The sequence below is a fragment of the Vanessa cardui genome, chromosome 7 (genome assembly GCF_905220365.1).
Source record: "Vanessa cardui chromosome 7, ilVanCard2.1, whole genome shotgun sequence".
NCBI lineage: Eukaryota > Metazoa > Arthropoda > Insecta > Lepidoptera > Nymphalidae > Vanessa > Vanessa cardui.
This window is the reverse complement of record NC_061129.1, coordinates 11697865-11717982: the sequence shown is the minus strand read 5'-3', so window position 1 is coordinate 11717982 and position 20118 is coordinate 11697865. Positions and strand designations below refer to the sequence as shown.

General features: G+C 34.9%; 2 protein-coding genes across 3 annotated transcripts; one reads left to right on the top strand and one right to left on the bottom strand.

Moving 5' to 3' along the window:
* The first annotated feature begins 419 nt into the window (after positions 1 to 419).
* Positions 420 to 14027, top strand: LOC124530979 (E3 ubiquitin-protein ligase lubel). 2 transcript variants are annotated; one of them, XM_047105353.1, is made up of 21 exons: positions 420 to 630; positions 2242 to 2431; positions 2764 to 2912; positions 3700 to 3786; positions 4190 to 4516; positions 4758 to 5079; positions 5201 to 5635; positions 5719 to 6248; positions 6359 to 6487; positions 7298 to 7480; positions 7562 to 7918; positions 8031 to 8148; positions 8250 to 10693; positions 10770 to 10967; positions 11039 to 11266; positions 11456 to 11596; positions 12144 to 12295; positions 12366 to 12561; positions 12932 to 13074; positions 13241 to 13409; positions 13767 to 14027. In XM_047105353.1, the coding sequence occupies exons 2-21, from the start codon at positions 2242 to 2244 to the stop codon at positions 13794 to 13796; spliced, it is 6528 nt and encodes a 2175-aa protein (XP_046961309.1). In that variant the 5' UTR covers positions 420 to 630; the 3' UTR covers positions 13797 to 14027. The 2 variants fall into 2 exon arrangements, with proteins under 2 accessions (XP_046961309.1, XP_046961308.1); XM_047105352.1 differs by having other exon boundaries at positions 8247 to 10693.
* Positions 14018 to 16989, bottom strand: LOC124530981 (pre-mRNA-splicing factor CWC25 homolog). The gene is made up of 4 exons (XM_047105354.1): positions 16643 to 16989; positions 16347 to 16559; positions 15989 to 16276; positions 14018 to 14902 (listed from the first exon to the last, which is right to left on the bottom strand). The coding sequence occupies exons 1-4, from the start codon at positions 16658 to 16660 to the stop codon at positions 14045 to 14047; spliced, it is 1377 nt and encodes a 458-aa protein (XP_046961310.1). The 5' UTR covers positions 16661 to 16989; the 3' UTR covers positions 14018 to 14044.
* Between the last annotated feature and the right edge of the window lie 3129 nt (positions 16990 to 20118).

Genomic DNA, 20118 nt, shown 5'->3' with positions numbered 1-20118 from the left:
ATAAACATTACCACCGTATTTTCATGTCCCGTTGCTAAGGCAATGACAATTATTCGCACTATATCATTTAAAAAAAGAAAATGCATTCATTTTCACTATAGGTAATAGGTTTTTAGGTGTTGTGACAAGACCAAATATCACTAACTAATAAGTACAAAAACTATACTATCAACAATTAATATCGATTAAATACATGCTATATAATTTAAAATTATAATTATTACCTCGTAAGTTTTAAGGTTTAAAAAAACTTAAGTAAATTCGAAAGGATAAACACCAAAAAAACAAATTCGCAAGGTACTTGAGCGCAATGAGTTGAGTGCGGAAATAGCAACGCGTAGTAATTTTAGTAGAATCAGGGCAACGCGGCCGCGGACAGAAATAGAGGCGAAGGCGGCGCACGCGTCTTCGCGCTGTCAATTTCATCCGGATAGGGCGCAAGATTAGCGGACGCCGGCATTAGCGGGACGCCAGTCGAGTTTCTGGGGCCACGCCGCTCAGGGTGCAACACCCACCGCGAGTGCAGTACCGATCGAGTAATGATGATCAACAAGGCTGTGCGGAGATCCGACTGTCACATTACCCAGTGTTGTTTATTTTAGTGTTGTTTAGAGAGATTTTCTAATCACGGCAAGTATTCTGAACTTATCTATAAATTGGTATAATTGTTGTGTTACCTACTATTTTATAATGGCCGAGGTACTTTTTAATAGGCAGTGCATATATTCAATAAGTATGTAAATGCTTTCGATATTTTGGGATATGAGAGGCGGAATAAATGGGTCGACGAGCGCTTGCGATGCGGCAACGCCCGCTCTATCCCGGTCACAGCTGCCGTTTAGTTTGCAGAGAACTATATTCTATTATTAAATTATATTTCACTAGTCTACGAAAATATCCAATTAAAAAAAAACGATGTTATTATAAATTTTACTTAAGAGATTTAAATTAAGCCGAATGACACAATTAGTAACTATTTACATCTCACATTTATATTAATTTTTAGTTGTAACATTTTTTAAGGTAAAAAAGCACTTCATTTTTACGTAAAAAATTGTTACGTAAAAAGTATTCAAACATTAATCAAGAAAAAAACATGAAAATACCTATCCCATAATATAACCGACATTTTAATCAAGTCATTTTCCTAGTGTACAGTGTGAAGCTAACATTTTCTTTCTTTTTTTTAGTCGTATAAGCACAACATGTATTTTGTTTAAAATGTTAGCTATAAATTACGCTCTTTTGAAAGAGCTTCGCTATAAAAGACAGACATTGTCGTTATTTGTCAATGTATTTAACGACACGTCTCTATTGTACTTTGATTCATTTTTAAAAACGTATCAGAGACAAAAATACTATTTTGAAACACAAAGAACTTTTTATTTAAGTAGAGGTTCGTTTCTTTTAAATTAAAATAGTTTTCTTTTAGCGAACTTTTGAACAATGAGCAGTTTATTTTGATTGAGAACCATATACCTACCAATATAGCGAAGGATTTTTCAACTGTTAACACTTAACAGTAAAATACCTAGTTAGAATACCATTTAAAAATATATATCTATATATTTTATTTTAATGTAGTAAAGACCACTGTTAATTCTGAACGAGTAACATTAAAATATTTGTTTGTATTATATCACTAAATGTGATCATAATGAAGTATAAAATATTGAAAATTTTAGAAAATTATTCGAGCGAAGATATATTTCTTCGTCTTATAAACCCTTTTATTAATATAAATAATAATGTTGATCAAAACATACAGGCACATCCAATACGTAATAGACAGGCAATAATAAATAATAATAAAATAATGAGCGTAATCGTAAAGCCAATAATGATAATATAGACCAAAGGCACGAACAACACGTCCCTGAATGGAGAAACGGTCATTTAGGAATAAAATACCGGAATTTAGATAAGAATATACCATAAATACCGTAGACATCGCTACATTTTAACAAAATATGATGTCGACATGAGCGTAAAGCTTGTGGTTGAACATAAAAGTTTTGGTTCATTGGCATACTGACACACATTTTAGTGAAGTATGACTCATAAAATATGTCGATACATTATTGTATATTTTAAAATATCTTTCATTCATGTACATTTTCAATTTAGTTTTACTCATTTGTTCTTTAGTATACAAAAAAACACTCGATCACTCAATAATGATAGTAGTGCCAAATCCGCCATCTAAGATATGTAAAATTATGTTTTTCAAAATATTTATAGATGCTGAAAAACCGAGGGCGGGATCCACGTTCGGCAATGCCGAGCACTCCCTTGTTAGTCCGTTCGATTGCACCCCGAGCTCCTATGGCAAAACCCGAACCAGATTACGAAGTTGTAGAGTTCCCTGCTGATCAATATGTCAATGCAAAAATACAGCCTCCACCGCCGCCTCCGCCAAGACCAGCCACAGGTAAACGAACACATTTTGCAATTAATCTGATATTGCCAGGAAGTTCAACGTATAAATAAATATTGGACAACATAACATACATTACTCTGATCCCAATGTAAGTAGCTAATGCACTTGTGTTATGAAAAACATCAGACCCAAGACGAAATACAAAACTAATTAACTTTATCTAAATCGACTCGGCCGGGAATCGAACCCGGGATTTCAGAGTAGCGTATACATGAAGACCTCCGTGGTCAATACACACTACGTACCACGGAGGTCAAATATCGGTCGTATATTAAAAGATAAATATCAGTGCACCCATAAATGTTACAGTAACAATGTTTCAGGTCATCCGATAGACGCGGGTGCTTCCTGTGGCTTGTGCGGCGGAGGCGGGGCTCGCGTCCGATGCACGGAGTGCGGCCGGCGGGCTCTGTGCGCGTCGTGCGATGACATGTACCACAGGCACCCGAAACGTAGGAACCATCAACGCCAAGTAAATATATTGGATTTATTATTCAGTGGCGTAGCTAAGTGAGGAAAGGCCCCAGTGCATAGAAAAATAATTGGGCCCTCACCCCCTCTTTCTCACCCCTCTTTAACAAATAAGAAAAGTGGTGGGCAGGGTCGTATTTTTCTAGCTTCAGATGCTTAAGGTTTAGTTTAGAGGGCCCCCTAAATTCCGGGGCCCTGGTGCACAGCACCACCTGCCCTACGATAGCTACGCCAGTGTTATTATTACATTGTCTGGCTATAATAATATATTTAATATTAACCATAATGATCTAGAAAGAACGATAAAAAGCTTAAGACAGCTACATACTAAACCGATAAAATTTTACAAATTTTGTCATATGCCATACATTAGTTGTTAGATTACCGTTAGCTTTATAATTTTAAATTTAGATCCATAGCTTACACGTAGTTAGCACACTCATGTCTCTTAATAGAGACGATTGATCCTAAATAAATACTCGCGTCATAATATTGGCGAGACGCCCGCGATAAAATGTTATGTATACAAAGTGACGTATTTGTAAATAACAATAGGCACAAAGAAAATACCTAATTACGATTCTTAAATAATTGCGACTCCTTGTGCTATTCTTTCTTAATAGGCATCTCATGTTCACTTTGTATGAATAACTGAAATTATTTATTTCTTAACCAAGCAAATGATACCATATACTCATATACCCAAGGATTATACTAGAAAATCTTTATAATGTCATCTGCCTATGGATGTTATCATTTCATTATATTCTGCTTTTTTATCTATAAAGGCCCTCTCGCATTCACAACTCCTCGATGAGAGACCGCCGCTGCCACCGAAAGCTGCTCCGCCCGTGCCGCCGCCGCGAAGACATAAGGTACCTAAATTTTGTTAGTAAACAATATATTATACAAATATGTATATGTGGATGGTAAAATCTGGTTTGAAGAACTTAATTTATTAGATTAAGGTAAAACATTATAACAAATTGGTTTCCACTGTCCCATGGTTAACATTATTATAGATCAGTTTTTCATTTTCTCCCGAACAATTTTAGGGTCTTTAATCTCACTCTAAATATGCTAACTAACTAAGACTAAGTATAGTCGCTGTGCTGTGAGAAAATAAGTGCAACCAACAAACGCACTTTCATATTTATAGTATGTTTTGTAAGGTTTTATGAACTATAAAACGAGCGTAGTTTTATACGCACCAAATTTGCATTTATAAAAATTTACAGGAAAAATTTTATTCTAAAAGGTAAAAATTAATATTTTTAGATAAGCGGCGAGAGATCAAGTGCTAGTCCCCGACCACCCGTTATAGACCAACGTCGAGCTACTCTTAATCCGACCGTGGGAGCGCACAGTCCAATGTCAACGATAACTAATCCCAATCACTTCTCCACACAACGCGCGCATATTCAACAACCGCAGGCAGCAGTACCGAATATGCCACATATGGGCAGCATGCCATATTTATCAAATGCCGTCCATCACGCAAATGCAACTGTTCCCAGTCAAGAGCAAAGTATGCCTATGGGACAATTTTCTTCGTGGGGCCGGCCACGTGGTTCTCTTCAGGGATTTAATATCGCTCCAAATATGGTACCTATTGTAACAATATATTCAAGTAAAGTAACAAGCCTGTAAATTACTAGTAATGGCTGTAATCTGCTCAAAATTTTCCTTCATTGCCCAACTCGATAACAAACAACGATATATTTTATAGAATAGGTTATAAGTAATATATGGTTTGAGTAATGCTAATTTTGTAACTACACAATTGCTATAAAATCGAGCTTGAGTTATTTTTTTAATTTTATTAATCAATTATTATTTTTCATAGATGCAACCTCCTCTAGAGCCATGGGAAGTACAAGAAAACTTGTCCACACAGAGCTGGGGTCGCCCTTTACGGCGTGGAGCATCGGTTATGGAGTTGGGCGGAGGTCCAACCGGCTGTAGTGGTTGCGCTCATTGCGCAACTAATCCTTGGCGTTACGGAAGTTGTGCTAATTTAGATCATCAATGGATTGGACCAAGCCCTGCACCTGGTGCTGGCCCATGGCCACAGACTTGTTGTAGTCCACATTCAATCGCACACAACCCTCGCATACCGCCTCACCCACATCCACATACACCGCAAACACCACAACCCTACCGTAGAAGTAAGTAGCGAATAAGATAAATACATTATTAAATATTTATTAATATTTAATAATTAAATTAATTTTATTGTGTAACTGCTGCTATTACGTAAATAATAATCAACATAATTATTATTTGTAGTGGATACTCGCGGAGTTTCACGTGCAGCTTCCCGGGCCGGTTCTCGAGCAGCTTCACCCGCGCTTAGCTTACGATCACGCACATCACGGAGATCTAAACATAGAACACCGTCCCCTCCTATACCCTCGAGTGACGCCGACTCTGAGAGTGAGGTAGAAAGCGATCACCCAGAAACAATAGATAAAGATGAAGAAAACTCTTTAGGACCGCCTCCACCGCCACCCGCTGCTAGTTGGCAATGTGAACACTGCACCTTTGTTAATGAGCCTGGCGTAAGGGTATGTGCAGTATGCTGTCGAACACCAACCATCAAACCTAAAATTGTAACCGACGTTATTAACAACGGGGTAGAGAGACTAAAAGTCGCTGAAAAAACCTCACGATCACCCTCTATACATTCTAGTCACGCAGTTGACAAGAATATAACAAAAATAGGTACAACTAATATTTTAAATTACATATTTTAAATTAAATACGGAAATTTTAAGTATATTTCACTCATATACTGCTTATTTCAGATGATAAAAGTAAAAAAACTAGATCAACTAAAGAACGCACGTCTACAGGATGTGGACCGTCTCCACCGAGGGAAGATAAATCTATGGCTAAATCCACAAATGTGTTGAAAACTACTCCAACAAGGGAACAAAGCAACGAACGTATAGAACAAACTCGGATTCGTCACGATATAGCAGTAGGGCCATCTCCTCCGAAAGAAATACTAGATGGACAGAGAACATCTTTATCGAAAAATAGTACCGTAAATCAATCTTCAAACCTAACATCTAATAATAACTTCAGATCTTCTTCAAGGATTGGTAGTCCTGTAAACGGATCCTCCAAGCTGCATAGTATTTCTGTCGGTCCTTCTCCACCACGTGATAGTCCTAAACGTACTATGTCATCTTACCAAAGTAACTCTATAAATTTTCAAAAAAAGTCCGTTGGAAACTCACCTCCTCGAGAAAATGTTGAAAGTCGACCCTTATCCAGATCAAGCCGAACTAATACTGGAACTTCTCCACCTCCACAGAGTATTTCCACTCAGGTACATTTAATAAAATTATTTAACTTAGGTTCGCATTAAACAATGATAGAAATCTCAAAACGTTTTGGTAATAGAAGAAATAATAAGTTTTTTATTTTCTTTTTTTATAGACTTATGAAGTACCAAATAATTGGGAGCGATCACAATCAGTAGCTAGATCTCGGCCGCGACGACGCTTGAGAGAAGAGAATCGACGAGAAAGATCACATAGTAGACTCTCCCTATCGAGCGATACACGAGTAAGATCATTTTAATTAAATTTTGTTAATTTAGCCCTACATACCCTATTCCATTTAAATTTGTTAGTTTATAATTAATTATTTTTTTGGACCTTCTAAAAAGACCATTAAACCGAAAAAACTCCTAAACAATTTGGAACAATACTTTAAGTTAAAGGTACGTATAAACCGGCTACCATAGCTTAAACATTACCATTGTATTTTTTAGTGCTAAATTAATTAAATATAAATATTCCAGAATTCCAAGCGAGGCAGGGGAAACTTATCTATCTTAATTATTTTATTATTAAGTTTTTAAACCTTTAGGGGTGATAAATAGTATTCTTTTAAAGTAATAGTAATCTTTTTTTAAAATATGGACAGACCCCTTTTAAACGTGCGGCTCGATCGGAAAATCCCAGAAGATAGATTTTTATTGTTTAAAATTATTTGGGACTATCCTCAGTTCCTCGATAAATAATATATTTAACAAAAAATTGGAGACATTAAAGTCAATTTACAATTTCCGAAAATGAAGTAATCCAACATAACAATTTCCCCGGGTTACCTTCATTCCACAATCATCAGTGATTTTTTTTCTTACAATTACTCAAAAATACATACAGTAAACACAAGCTTCACATACATAAAAACCGGATCATAATGGGCTAAAGTATCAAGGACGTACAGACCAATAAGTCTTTCCAATAAGTCTAATTATATTCACAATAAGATTCAATTAATTTTGAATAGACGAAGTATTTAGTGTTATAAAATTAATTTATAAATTTAATACAATATGTAAATGTTAAGTCCTATTTACAATTTTAGGAAAGCGAAAGGAGTGTTCATACTAGCGGCGGCAGATGGGAATGGCGAGAGCCTCGTGACAGCAGTCCAAGCGCGGATTGGAGTGAGAGCGAACGGCGCCGTGCCAGTCGCCTCACGCGCCGAGCGTCTCATTTGGACGTCCGACGGAGACCAGGACAACGGTCCAGCATATATGGATCCGAGGTACAAAACGATTGTTGTTAAAATAATCGGTGAACCTTATTCTTTCACTATCAAAATAGTAATGTTTGTTTTTTTTTGTAGGCTCCTTCTCCGGAACCATTATCGAGTAACCGTGCTATATCCCTGGAAGCACTTGTCGGAGCTGGATCGAGAGGTGAAGCTGAAAGGGGCTTAGAATTGGCACGTTTAATGACCGATGCTGAAAAACTGGGATTTAGTGCAGCAGAAGTACATGCCGCCTTAGCGCAAAATCCAGTGGCACCACTAGCATGGTTAAGCGAGCGGTGGCCAAGTCTATGTGCGGGAGTTCGCGCCGCCGCAGCCCGACTTGCTCCAGGTGTTAATGTCACTGAACTCGAAGCCCGTGCGTCGTTGGCAAAACATAGAGGGGCAATGTGGCCTGCTGTCAACGATTGTGTAGAGAGATCTCGACGGCAGGTATTATGCTTTTTCAAATACATTGTTTTTTTGTAATTTTCTATAAACTTTTTTATTGAAGTATTTTCACGCCAATGTATATACATACTTGAACAAAAAAAAACACTCACAGGTAATGGTTATTGGTGAAGAAGGCAGATTACGAGGTCACGTATGGGGTCCACCAACCGGAGCAGACGATGAGGGGGCACCACCCTCTCCATTTTCCAGCCGCTTACACCGCACTCGCGGTAATCTAAAAACGCAAAACAAAAACCAATAACCTTGCATAATAAATCTCGCCATATCATCATAAAATGTCATCATAACATTCACGTTTACATTTCAGCAGAAGACAGTTCAGACGAATATGAAGTTACAAACAAATTTCAAGATGATGACTGGATGTACTTACCATTAGAAATAAATACCAAAACTAATCACGAATTTGAAAGTCCTGTAATAAAAGAGGACACAACTATGATTAACGAAGACAGCAGTCTAGACCTAGCTGAAAAATTAAAAAGTCTATTAATTAAAGCTGGTATACCTTTAGCGGATGAAAAATTACTTTTGAAGAGTATATTAGGCAACCATTCCATGTATTCTGAAAATAACGATATTAACCATAGTAAAACAACTGAACAAGATAAACCTAATGTAACAGATTTTATTCAATCTGAAAATGATTTCATTGATGCATATAATGCATTAACAAGACTAAGCCCATTACCAAGTTTAAAAAAAAAAGATATTACTGGAACAAACAATGTTTTGGAACAAATTAAAACACAAAGTCCTCAAGAAAACGATGACAATACCTCAGAAAATTTATCAAAAGATCAAAATTTGACAAAAGCCCCAAACACCTTTGAATCACAAACAAAATTGAATCAAATAGAAAAAAATACAATAAGTGAATTAATCAATGTTCGAGAGAATAATGATTCTCACGAAACTATAACTAAAATCGAAGATATTATTCAAGATACTCCTGTAATAAATATAAAAGATACCAAAGAAGATAAATCAATCAATCTTAATGAAATAGTAGATAATACGCAAAAAATAATTCAACAAATGAAGAATGAAATTAACTCCGATATTAATTCCATAAATGATAAAAGTAATACACAAAGTGAAGCCGACGATAGCGCTAATGATTCACACTCATCGTCTGAAAAAGAATCAAGTTATAGTGAAACAGACGAAGAGGGCACAGAAGACATGACATCTGATGAAAAGGATACATCAACTAGTGACGACGAAAACCCTAATGATCAGTTTGAAGACCAGGCATCAATCCATAGGACTAGTTCAGAAGATAATGAACATTTTGAAGAGGCTATGGATCATGTCGAAAATGAACTTGAAGATTTTAAGCAAACAAACATAGAAATATTAAATTCTATCGCAAGAAGTTTGCAGGAAGAACATACGATAACTATAGAAATCAATGAATCAAACGACAAACACGAAAATTATAGACAGGGTAATCAAGATATGAATAACAATTTATTCGCTGCAGTTAATTCGTTTGAGGAAATATATGCAGAACTTAACAATGATAGACAGAAAAAAGAAAACACTACATCTGAAACATATTCTGATTCAAACCAACTCAAAAGTTCTTCTAATAATAGTAGCATAGCATCTGAAACAAAAAGTACATTTAATCCTGCTTATATCCAACAAGAAATAAACCTTTCTTATTTCAGACCCGATTCACCTTTAAAGATAGTAATTACTGATCGAGTGCCTCAATTCTTTACGGCATCTTTAGAAGTTTTTGATAATTTAGTAGTAAAAGATAATAGTTCTGTAGAACGAGATCTTAATGATCAAGTATATGAAGCAGTAGAAGAACCTTCTACAGAAGTAATACAAAATAACATAACTAATGAATATTTAGAAGTAAGGGAGAACAATAATGTTCCAGTGAATCTTGAAATTTCAAACGATAATATATCGACCACGGATACTTTAACAATTAACACAAACATTAATAACTCAAATGAAAAAGACTTCAGTCAAATTAATTCTTTTGCTTATGGGCAACATGAACATACTACTGATATCACGGGCGTTGAAATTATTAATAATAACCAAGATGATACTAAACATCAGGAAAATATTGTTCAGCCCGAACCGTCCAATACACACATGCAAGTATACAGAGAAAATAATATAAAAACTTCCTCAATTGATAGTTCTAAAATGAAGACACAAACCACGACCAATAAATCAAATATACCGAAACTTGTGAAAACAATTCAAAGTAATAAACAAAAGATAGAAAATAAAAATTTACCTAAACTTATTGCATCAAAGGTCCCTATTCGGAGAGCGAGCTTAAAGCAATATCCTGCTCCTAATCCTCCAAAAGGTCATTTTGGTGACATCAAAAGTGGGCATGTTAAGCAACTACAAACCAGACTGTTTAATAACAAAGTAGTTAAAAATAATATGGAAACACCTGCAACGCCAGAAGTAAGAGCTTCAACTTCTACAATGTCCAAAAAAAGTCCAGCTCCTCCTCCTCCAACAAAGCCAGCTATACAAGATCAAGATGCAAGCTTATCAAAAGATAAGAATGTATTTTTCCGAGAAACTTGTCGTACAGAAGACGAATGGACCGAAAGTGACCCAGAAGATCAAGATTTCCAAATTAATTTAAACAAAGCGGAGGAATCTGCCCCAACACCTGTTTCGCAAATACAGCCGGTAACACTGCGACATATTTCGGGCCAATTAATTGACTTAGCTAATGTTCGAGTACCTGAAGGCTCACCAGAGGTATTAATGTCTTTATTAATTAAATTACGTAATCTTAAAATAAGATATCTTTCTTATAAATCTTCGCTATCCGTAGAGACAAGCACGAATGCTATTAGCAGAAGGCGCGACAGAAACTTGGGAACAGGCGCAGCTTGCAGTAGACTTGATTTCACAAGGAACAGATCCTCCTGCTGCTCTTTTAGCTGCTTTAGAATGTACAGATCTTCAATCAGCTCTTGCATACTTACACCAGGACTGTGAACTTTGTGCTTCCAAGTTTCCGGAACATGAGGTAATAGTCAAGGATATAAATAAGTGTAACATAAAACTTATATGTGATTTATATTGAAATATAATTTGCAGATGGTATCTATGTTACGTTGCACACACAGGTGTTGTCGAGAATGTGCTCGCCATTACTTTACAGTACAAATAACGGAACGCAGTATTGTAGACTGTGTCTGTCCCTATTGTAAAGAACCAGAATTGGAAAACCTCTCGGAAGACGATTGGCTTGACTACTTTGCGCACATGGATATATTACTAAAAACATTGTTGGAAATAGAAGTACATGAACTTTTTCAAAGAAAGGTAATAATATATTAATCAGTTTTTATATGCCTTCTGAGTTTTAATATCTAAATTCTTATACGAAGAACTTCCTCATAGCAATATCCGCCATTTTTCAATACACTATATACATTGTTCTCTCAAATAAAGTCTTTCAATATTTCCCACAACATACACAAACAAACCGCTAAACATGTAAAACTGTTTCAGTTACGTGATAGAACTCTCGCAAAGGATCCTAATTTTAAATGGTGTGTCGAATGCTCTTCCGGATTTTTCGTACATCCAAAACAGAAGAAGTTACGCTGCCCTGAGTGCAAATCCATTACTTGCTCAAGTTGTAGAAAACAGGTATGTTCATTTACTTTAAATAGAAGATTAAATATATTACGAATAAAGGACGAAATCGTCTTCAAGATACTCCTTGGACCCGTGTTTAGTGCACGTTGGCTAAAAGTAAAGCCATATTGCAGTCATGCTATTAGACACTGCGTTAAGGGCCGATACATAGCAACGACCAGCCTAATAGAATCTGTTTTCGTGCACACTACAAAGGTTCTTGGGGCTTTCCGCCTACAGCTTAACACTCTTTGGCCTCTTATTCAAAACATACTACGCTTCAAAACGAATAGTTGTATAGCATCTGAGCTTATAAATCATTTTAAGTAACTTTACGGTGGTGGTTACGTGGAATAGACAACATTTTGCAAGATCTTACTTAATTACTAAACATTTCCTAATATTTTTTTCCAGTATAATTATGTTCATATTTCATATCCATCTGGTATCCATTTACTAAGCACCATATGCTTTCATATTATTTAACGACGCAATTTTTATAGTCTTTGCTGGATACTTTGGTAACTCTGCTTAATTTTTCTTTATTATTATTTTATAGTGGACTGTAAATCATGACGGTATAACGTGCGAGCAATATGCGGCATGGCTTGAAGACAATGATCCCGAGAAATCAATAGCAGCGGTTCAACAACATCTTCGAGAGAATGGACTGGAATGCCCGAGATGTCACTTTAAATATTCCTTATCCAGGTAAATTTGAGGATATCTTTTATGGAGGACCATCTTGTCATCGATATCAACGAATAATGATAATTTTTAGAGGCGGCTGTATGCATTTCACTTGTACACAATGCAAGTATGAGTTCTGCTACGGATGCGGCAAGCCATTCACGATGGGGGCGCGTTGTGGGCTCAGCGAGTACTGCGCTCGACTAGGCTTGCATGCGCACCATCCGCGCAACTGCCTTTTTTATTTACGCGATAAGGAACCTCATGAACTGCAAACACTTTTACAAGTAAGTATAGTACCTATGTATATCGTTATAAGTAATAATTGCCACCTGGCCGCTTTTTGCGTGTTTTCTTAAAAAAAACCTTCCCAAGTACTTTCAAGGCATAGGTTGAACTAAAGCTCTTCTTTGTGGGGGAATGTTTGGAGCTTAGTGGGGCTATGCGAGATACGTCGGTGACAGATTTTCATCTTACACAAATATCCTCACAGTCTTATTCTTCAAATGAAAATTAATAAATTTAGCATATGAAAATATAGTCTTCAAGACTCGCAAAATCACTTTCCTCCTACTGGGCCATCTCAGCTTAAAAGGCTATAAAAAGATTTTAAAATACAGTATTGTGTAGTTTTTGAGAAAATTTATCATATTTTAGATGAATAATGTGACCTATGAAACGGAAGCAGCAGAGGGTAGCAATAATCGATGTCCCATACAGTTACAACGAGAAACGCCCACTGGGCTTGTAGATACCACCTGTGGCAGTGAGGTACAACCAAAACAGGCAGGACTTTGCAAGTAAGTATACTTGGTTATAGACATTAGAATAGTACAATTATTATTAAAAAAAGACATGAAAAACCCGTATTTCCCGTTCGCCCTTCAAATAATTTTATTCCTCGACTGCGGCAAACTAGAGGTGCAAAAGGAATCGGGCGGTGGTCAGTGCGGCGTGTTTTTGCAGGAACCATTACTTGGAGTACTTGAGCCGACTGGTGCGAGGCCGAAAAGTCGACCCGTTGCCGATCTTGGGAGTGGACGACTTAGAAACGCTAGTACGTCGAGCCGCATTACGCCCTCCACCACGGCCCTACGGCTCACTCGACGGCCTCTACAAACGGGGCCTTACTGAGGTGTGTTTATGAAATATGTTCTTACAGGATGCACTACGTGGAGTACCTGGCTGGTATGGCGCGCGCACTCGACCCAATCCCCATCATGGATGTGAGCGAACTCGTGGCAGAGCTGCGCCGTCGCGCACTGCCGCTGCCCGAGCGCGGGCCCTGGGACACTGACCCTATATATGCCGGGATGTGCGCAGAGGTACCCCCGACTTCATGGCGAAACAGAAGTCACCTTGGCTGCAATTTGCGTTTCACTTCCTATTAATGAATTATTTCTCGAACTTAAAATTATTTAACCCCAATTCTCAATAAATCTTTAAAAACAATTATGTACTGTGTTAAAAATGGTAAACCTTTTTCTTACAGATTGTCAGAGAGAAGATACCACTCGACTGAATATACGATGTCTTTCCAGAAGTACAAACTAAATGTTGAACTAAAAATGTTAGACGCAAGGCGATGAATTAAATTTAAGTAATTAATATCTATCAATTTATTGTATAGGATTTTGATTTTTAGTTTACTCTTAATTAAATAGCATTTGTGAATTCATTTATTTATGTCATATTATATTAAATAGTGCTAAAATGTATGATGATTGAAAAATTAAACAAAAATTAAAAAGTTTTTGATTTAATCCTTGGTTATCTTCTAGCAAAATGCTCGTTCATGTGTCGTTGGTTACGTTGAATGTAATGTCTGTTGGAATGAATCCGGCTTTCGAGAGAGTCAGGTAAGACCCGCGCTTCGTTACGCGATGAATGTCGTGGTACTGACTTCTCCGGCGCTGCATTTTCTGCTCGCTGCTCTGCCACACGGCGTCCTCGCTGAACTTCCCTCTCCGCCCCTGCAGCCATCATTGATGCTAACCTTGCTGCTTTTTCTTCTTGACTAAGGCCACTTTTTTTGCTGTCCTGCTTATCCCTACGATCTTTTTCTCCAATTCTACTTTGCTTGTTCTCATAATCATACTTTTTATAATCCTTCTTTAAATATTTTCTATCATCGGAAGACTCATGCGACAACTTTTGTTTTTCTGTGTCCCAGTATCGTTTAGGAGAGGAATCTTTTCTGTTTCTTTTCAATGAATTACCTTCGTCACTGCTAGCATCTGAGCTTTTTCTTTTTAATGAAGATGATTTATTACTGTTTTCATATCTAGAACTATACTGACGCTTTTTGAGTTTAGAACTACACTCCTTATCACTGTTATCACTACTTCTATGGTAGCTCTTGCTTTCTCGTAACTTTTTACCCTTTTGTGATAACACATCATCGCTTTCGTCATGACACTTCTTGGATTTCTGTTTTTTATTTTTCTTCTTTTTCTTTTTCTTCTTTTTGGTTTCTTCATCTGAAGAACTGTCATCTGATTCAAGCAACTTTGCAATGTCCATTCCTTTCTCACCGCCTAAAGCATTTAATTTAGCTGCTAATAAATTATCAAGGGTGTTATCTTTTTTCTTTGACTTTTTTTCTCCTTTCATTAAATTTTTCTGCTCCTGAAATAAATAAAAATTATTAGAAGGTATTACTAGAAGAAGAAAAAAGAAATAAGTATTAATACCTTCATATTATATTTGATTACCTATTTTATTTAATATTTTACCACAGATCATATAATAGAAACAAAATAATATATATAGAAGTTGTGTAGTATTTCTATTTATGTACATGTGTCGGGAGTTTTACTCTTATATTTATAATAGTTTATAATTGAATGCCCACAAATAATTATTACTTACACTACTTCCTCTAAAGTTCAGCATTTAAGTTTGTAAATAAACATTGTAACATTAAGGGTGTGAACATTACTACTTGAGTGGTTTGACTTTTATTGGAAAATGTAGTTGAGTATGTACTTTCAGGTCCAATTGGGTCCACAAGTCCAAAAACTTATTCTGATACTTTTCACAATGCATTAAATAAATTATAACTTAAAAAATCACAAGAACTTAATTAATTTTGTTAAAACTATCTTTTATATGAACCTCCTAAGCAAGCTGAACTATTTTTTTGCTATGAATTAAGCATTTAATGGCAAAAAAAAATATTTTTTGAGGGAGTCAAAATGGTTCATATAATATTACATATGTTTCTGATTGCCAGTTCTCTTAGCTTGAATTTGGTGTTATATATATAGATATTTAATTTTTCAATCACCTTCAGCTGAAATGGCCCAGTGCATTTCAGCTTAGGGGTCAGAATATGTGATGATTAACCAAAAATAATTGGTGCCTACATGATTAATTTGTTTACAATATATCTAATGCTCAGGTGATAGAAACAGCTCTAAGCCTTCTCCTCAAAAAGTGTTTCATTCTCCAGCTAGGGGTTATTTACAGAAAAGCAATCTATTTTTTACAAAATTATTTGTTATCATACTATTCAAGCCTTTCAATAATTGAGAAATATTATTAGGGCATCAAATTGAATTTAATAAAATCATTTATCATAAGTTTCTTAAAAATTTCAATAAATATTTATATCTTTTTTAGCCTTCAATGACTTTCCCTAATAATATCAAGTATAAATCATCAATTGCAAAAACACATAAATTCTTTAAAATGTTATTTCATAACAGTTACCTGTTCCTTCCGCAACAGCTCCGTAAGTTTACGTCTCTGTACAGGGTTATTCAACAGAGCAGCACGTGCTGCCCTTTCTCGTTCTTTGACCAACAGCAATGGATCCTCTCTGAGTTTACGGGCAAGGTCCACCTGAACATCCCCTGCTGCTGTTATCATACTAGAACCGACTACTCGCCGAGATACAGCTGGTATTTCATTCTGTTCTGATTTTCCAGCTTGATCGAAATTCCTATCGATTGCTTTACCAAGCAAATAGTCTTCATCCTGAACTTTTTTATCTGGTTTCTAAAAATATATTATTATGTAAAAGAGTTAAAAATATTCAGAATATAACTTTTTATTTATACATACATACATCATACATCCAACGCAAACGATTATCATTAGCTTCAGAGTTAGAATGGGCATTTTGTTTGGCCAAAGCATTTAGTTCCTCACGGTCTCTTTCTTGAGCTCTTTCGCGTTCTAATTCTATTATTCGTTTCTTTTCTTCTGCTGCTGCTTGTTCGGCTTTCCACACCCGCTCTTGGTTTTTCATTGTACTGGGGTGCCATGTTTTTTTGGTGTTCTTAAAAAAAGACACAATGTTATAAATGTATTTTTAATAGTATGATACTTTGTATATGTACTTATAATTTAAAAATAATTTACCAAATCTCCGCCGCCCATTTTCGTTGAAGATGTATAACTAAAATATAAAACGAATTCTAATATTTAGAGATTTTATTTCAAATAAACAATTAGAGTTAATAGTCTCAAAACAAACACATCTATTTTTTTATTTTCCTTTTCAGAGTTTGGGTCTTATCAAACGTAAGCCCTGAGCTTTATATACAACGTCTTTTATAATTATATGTCTGTATTTTGTATTCCACATTTTCACTTAAATTCTTAGTTTAATATATAAAACATTTTGGTCGAACTAGTCAAGTGTTATTAGACAATAGACATTTTGCATTGTGCGAGCGAGTCGAGCGACGTGCGTAAGACCACAGAGAGCATAATTTTTATTTAACATACCAAAAATTTACTAATGTCACTTATGGGGAGATCAATTTTTTTATTAATTTCTTTACTATTTGAATTGTTCAAAATAGTTTATTCATTTTTATTTTTCTTTTTGATTAAATAAAATAACCCCCAAAGTTAGCACCGAATATACATTATTACTGGTAGGTAATTTCTTTATTATCTATATATAAAAAATAAAAATGTAATTTGTATTTCTGTTATTAATAAAAATGTTTATTAATAACAGATATAAAATTTCTCGAATGAATTAGATGTAAAAAGGTTGGTTGTCTTTTAATTCAATAAATTTATACTGTCAGTTCTTACTCAAACTGGTGCTTACTATTACATTTTTTTTTGTTTAACTTTATAAGGCTGTTAGAATATGTTTATATTAACAAGACTAGAAGGCAACATAGAGGAATCGCACTATCATAATTCGAATCCAATATGCCTAGTGTATATACACCACTCTCAAATTCGTGACCAATTAAACTATAATTTTTGTCTTCTAGCGATCAAAACTCCATCTACGTAAAGTAGTTGGAACTAATTTAACACATTTTTAAATACGACTTTACCGACATTCTCAATTATACTTGTATTTTAGTAACACAGTCGGTAAAGCAGTATTTTAATGTTTTATTAAAACTTATTCTAATTTCTAATGCTCTTGATCTCCTGTATGGCTTAATTATGGTATTGCTCCGTAAACCGAATTACACATGTTGATCTTAATGTTTGTTTTTTTATGTGTATCCTTTTGAAAATTAGGTGAATTACATCACCGACATTTTTATATGATGCACTAAAAAACAACATGACCAATGAGTAACGTGTATTTGAAATCGAACCAGTAATATTCAAATCTGACCTTGTTCTTTTATTAAATCACATCAAAAACGAGTATATAGTTTCCCATTGATATAGGAACTGGTACCATTAGAATCATTTATTTTTCATAATTATTTAATGAAAATAATAGAAGTGCACGTGTAACAATTATTACCTTGCACCACGATCACGAGGTCGGTCGTTCACCTCTGGCTCGAGCCTCGACGTCTTCAAAGCATGGCACATCAAATGTATCGGGTCGATGATCCCTTCGTTTATATTATGTATAATTTATTACAATGTATATTATCTATTAATAAATAAACCAAGTAACACGTGTTGATGGTTTATCCATAACTACATAATAATACACATATGTATATAATACTTGCAACTTCCTACCTATGCATCTGTTTGCATCAACAGTTGCAGACATGAGACAAGTATGCTCCTTTATCATAAAAAAAATATCGAGGAAGCCTAGTGGGTAATTTGTCGAGATCCAGTTTATGGAATACCTATATCGATTTACATAACCAACTATACATCCTTTTGAGTTTATGCAATATGAAAATCTTATTTAATTTTATAAGATTAAAAGGTTTCATGTTTGTCACGTTATCATTCAAACAGCTATCCCGATCGGGTAGAATTCCAATTGTTATTAGTTTTTGGTAGCATATAGCAAAAAATACCAACGAATTATTAGTAACATTTTTCGGTACATCTGACGAAGTCAAAAGATACTTGATCAGTTGTCGTTAAGCTCTCGCTGTCGTGTTTTATCGCGATGGGCTCCGCTTGCGCGCCCGCAATTAATCAGACACCGAATGCAATAAAAACGACGAATGTATAACTTTTATTTGGATTACGAAGTGTAACGATAACATTTTAGACTATAATTGCAAACATATTCGCGACTTCGCGATAAACTATAAGGCGATGCACTGTAGCCATGCACGTTCGCTGTAGGCCAAAGGCGAAAAATCTTGCATGAATTAAATTACGCTTGGTGTAACTTTTAGACAGGACTTACTGAATCCTTATTTTCTCTATTTTAGTTTAACTTGGTTACATTGTCAGTCGAAATGATAATAACCCTACGGTTTATGTACTACACCCATATGCTAGATAGAAAAGAAACATACTTATATTGTATGTTACCATAATTTTAATATCTTACGTATGTCCAACAAATACGGCCTTTTAGTGACTAAAATAATAATAACAATTAATGTATAAAGTAAGAACTGATATAACCTGAAAAAATGGCGGACAGTTTTTCAAGTTTTATTGAGTGAGCGATGCATATTTCAAATTACCAAAAAACTCTAAAAATATTTCGATGGGTTTTTATAAAAATTCCACGATGATATAGGGAGAGGTTTTCCGCTGAGGATATTTCAGCTTCAAAGGAGAAATGGGTAAGGATACTTTTTTATATCCCTTATTTTTGAAAGATTTCGACGGGCAGTTAAAAAACCAACTACGATTACTTTATTTTGAAATATATTTCATTAATCTTTATTAACAGTAACATTAAAAACTCAGAACTTTTATTTTAATTTAATTTAAATCTTTTAAGTTGAAGATTCAATATGCAATGTTTTGTGTATCCGTTTTATCATTTGATTTAACAACCGACCTCTTTTCCCTGGACACTGACCCCATAAAGGACGATGTGATAAAAAAAAAATATATTTTTTATTGTTGATTAAATAGTGTTGGCAAAGGTGGTTCGAAAATCATAGCATATCCTATACAATTCAATTTGGTGATTTTTTTAAATTATATATTTCTTTTATGAATAGTGTTAGTTGTTTGTAGATGAGATGTGTTAAAGCAATTGACTGATATTGACTCAGATGTGTTCGAATAAAATTAATGTATTTTACTGATGACACAAATACACGTGTACCGTGGATAGAGGAAATGAATTAAGTACATTATATTATAAACATTACGTAATCACTTTATGTTACTCTGCTGGTGCTATAGTTTGTTGAGTTATTATATTTTTCTCATTCTTCAATATACAATAATGACTAATTGAGCATAAGTACCTACTGCACAAAATGCAACTCTACTCAGAATATAAACATTACCTAGATACGTAATTACATAACATTATCTTAGGTGTGTTTACAATAAACAATTTTTAATTAATGATCTTGCATGACAATGTCACAGTGCACACGTTACGTGTTTTATTTTGAATATTTGTGAAGTAATATTTTCATATGAAAAGTCATATATTTTAGATATATTTTAATTTTACCTAG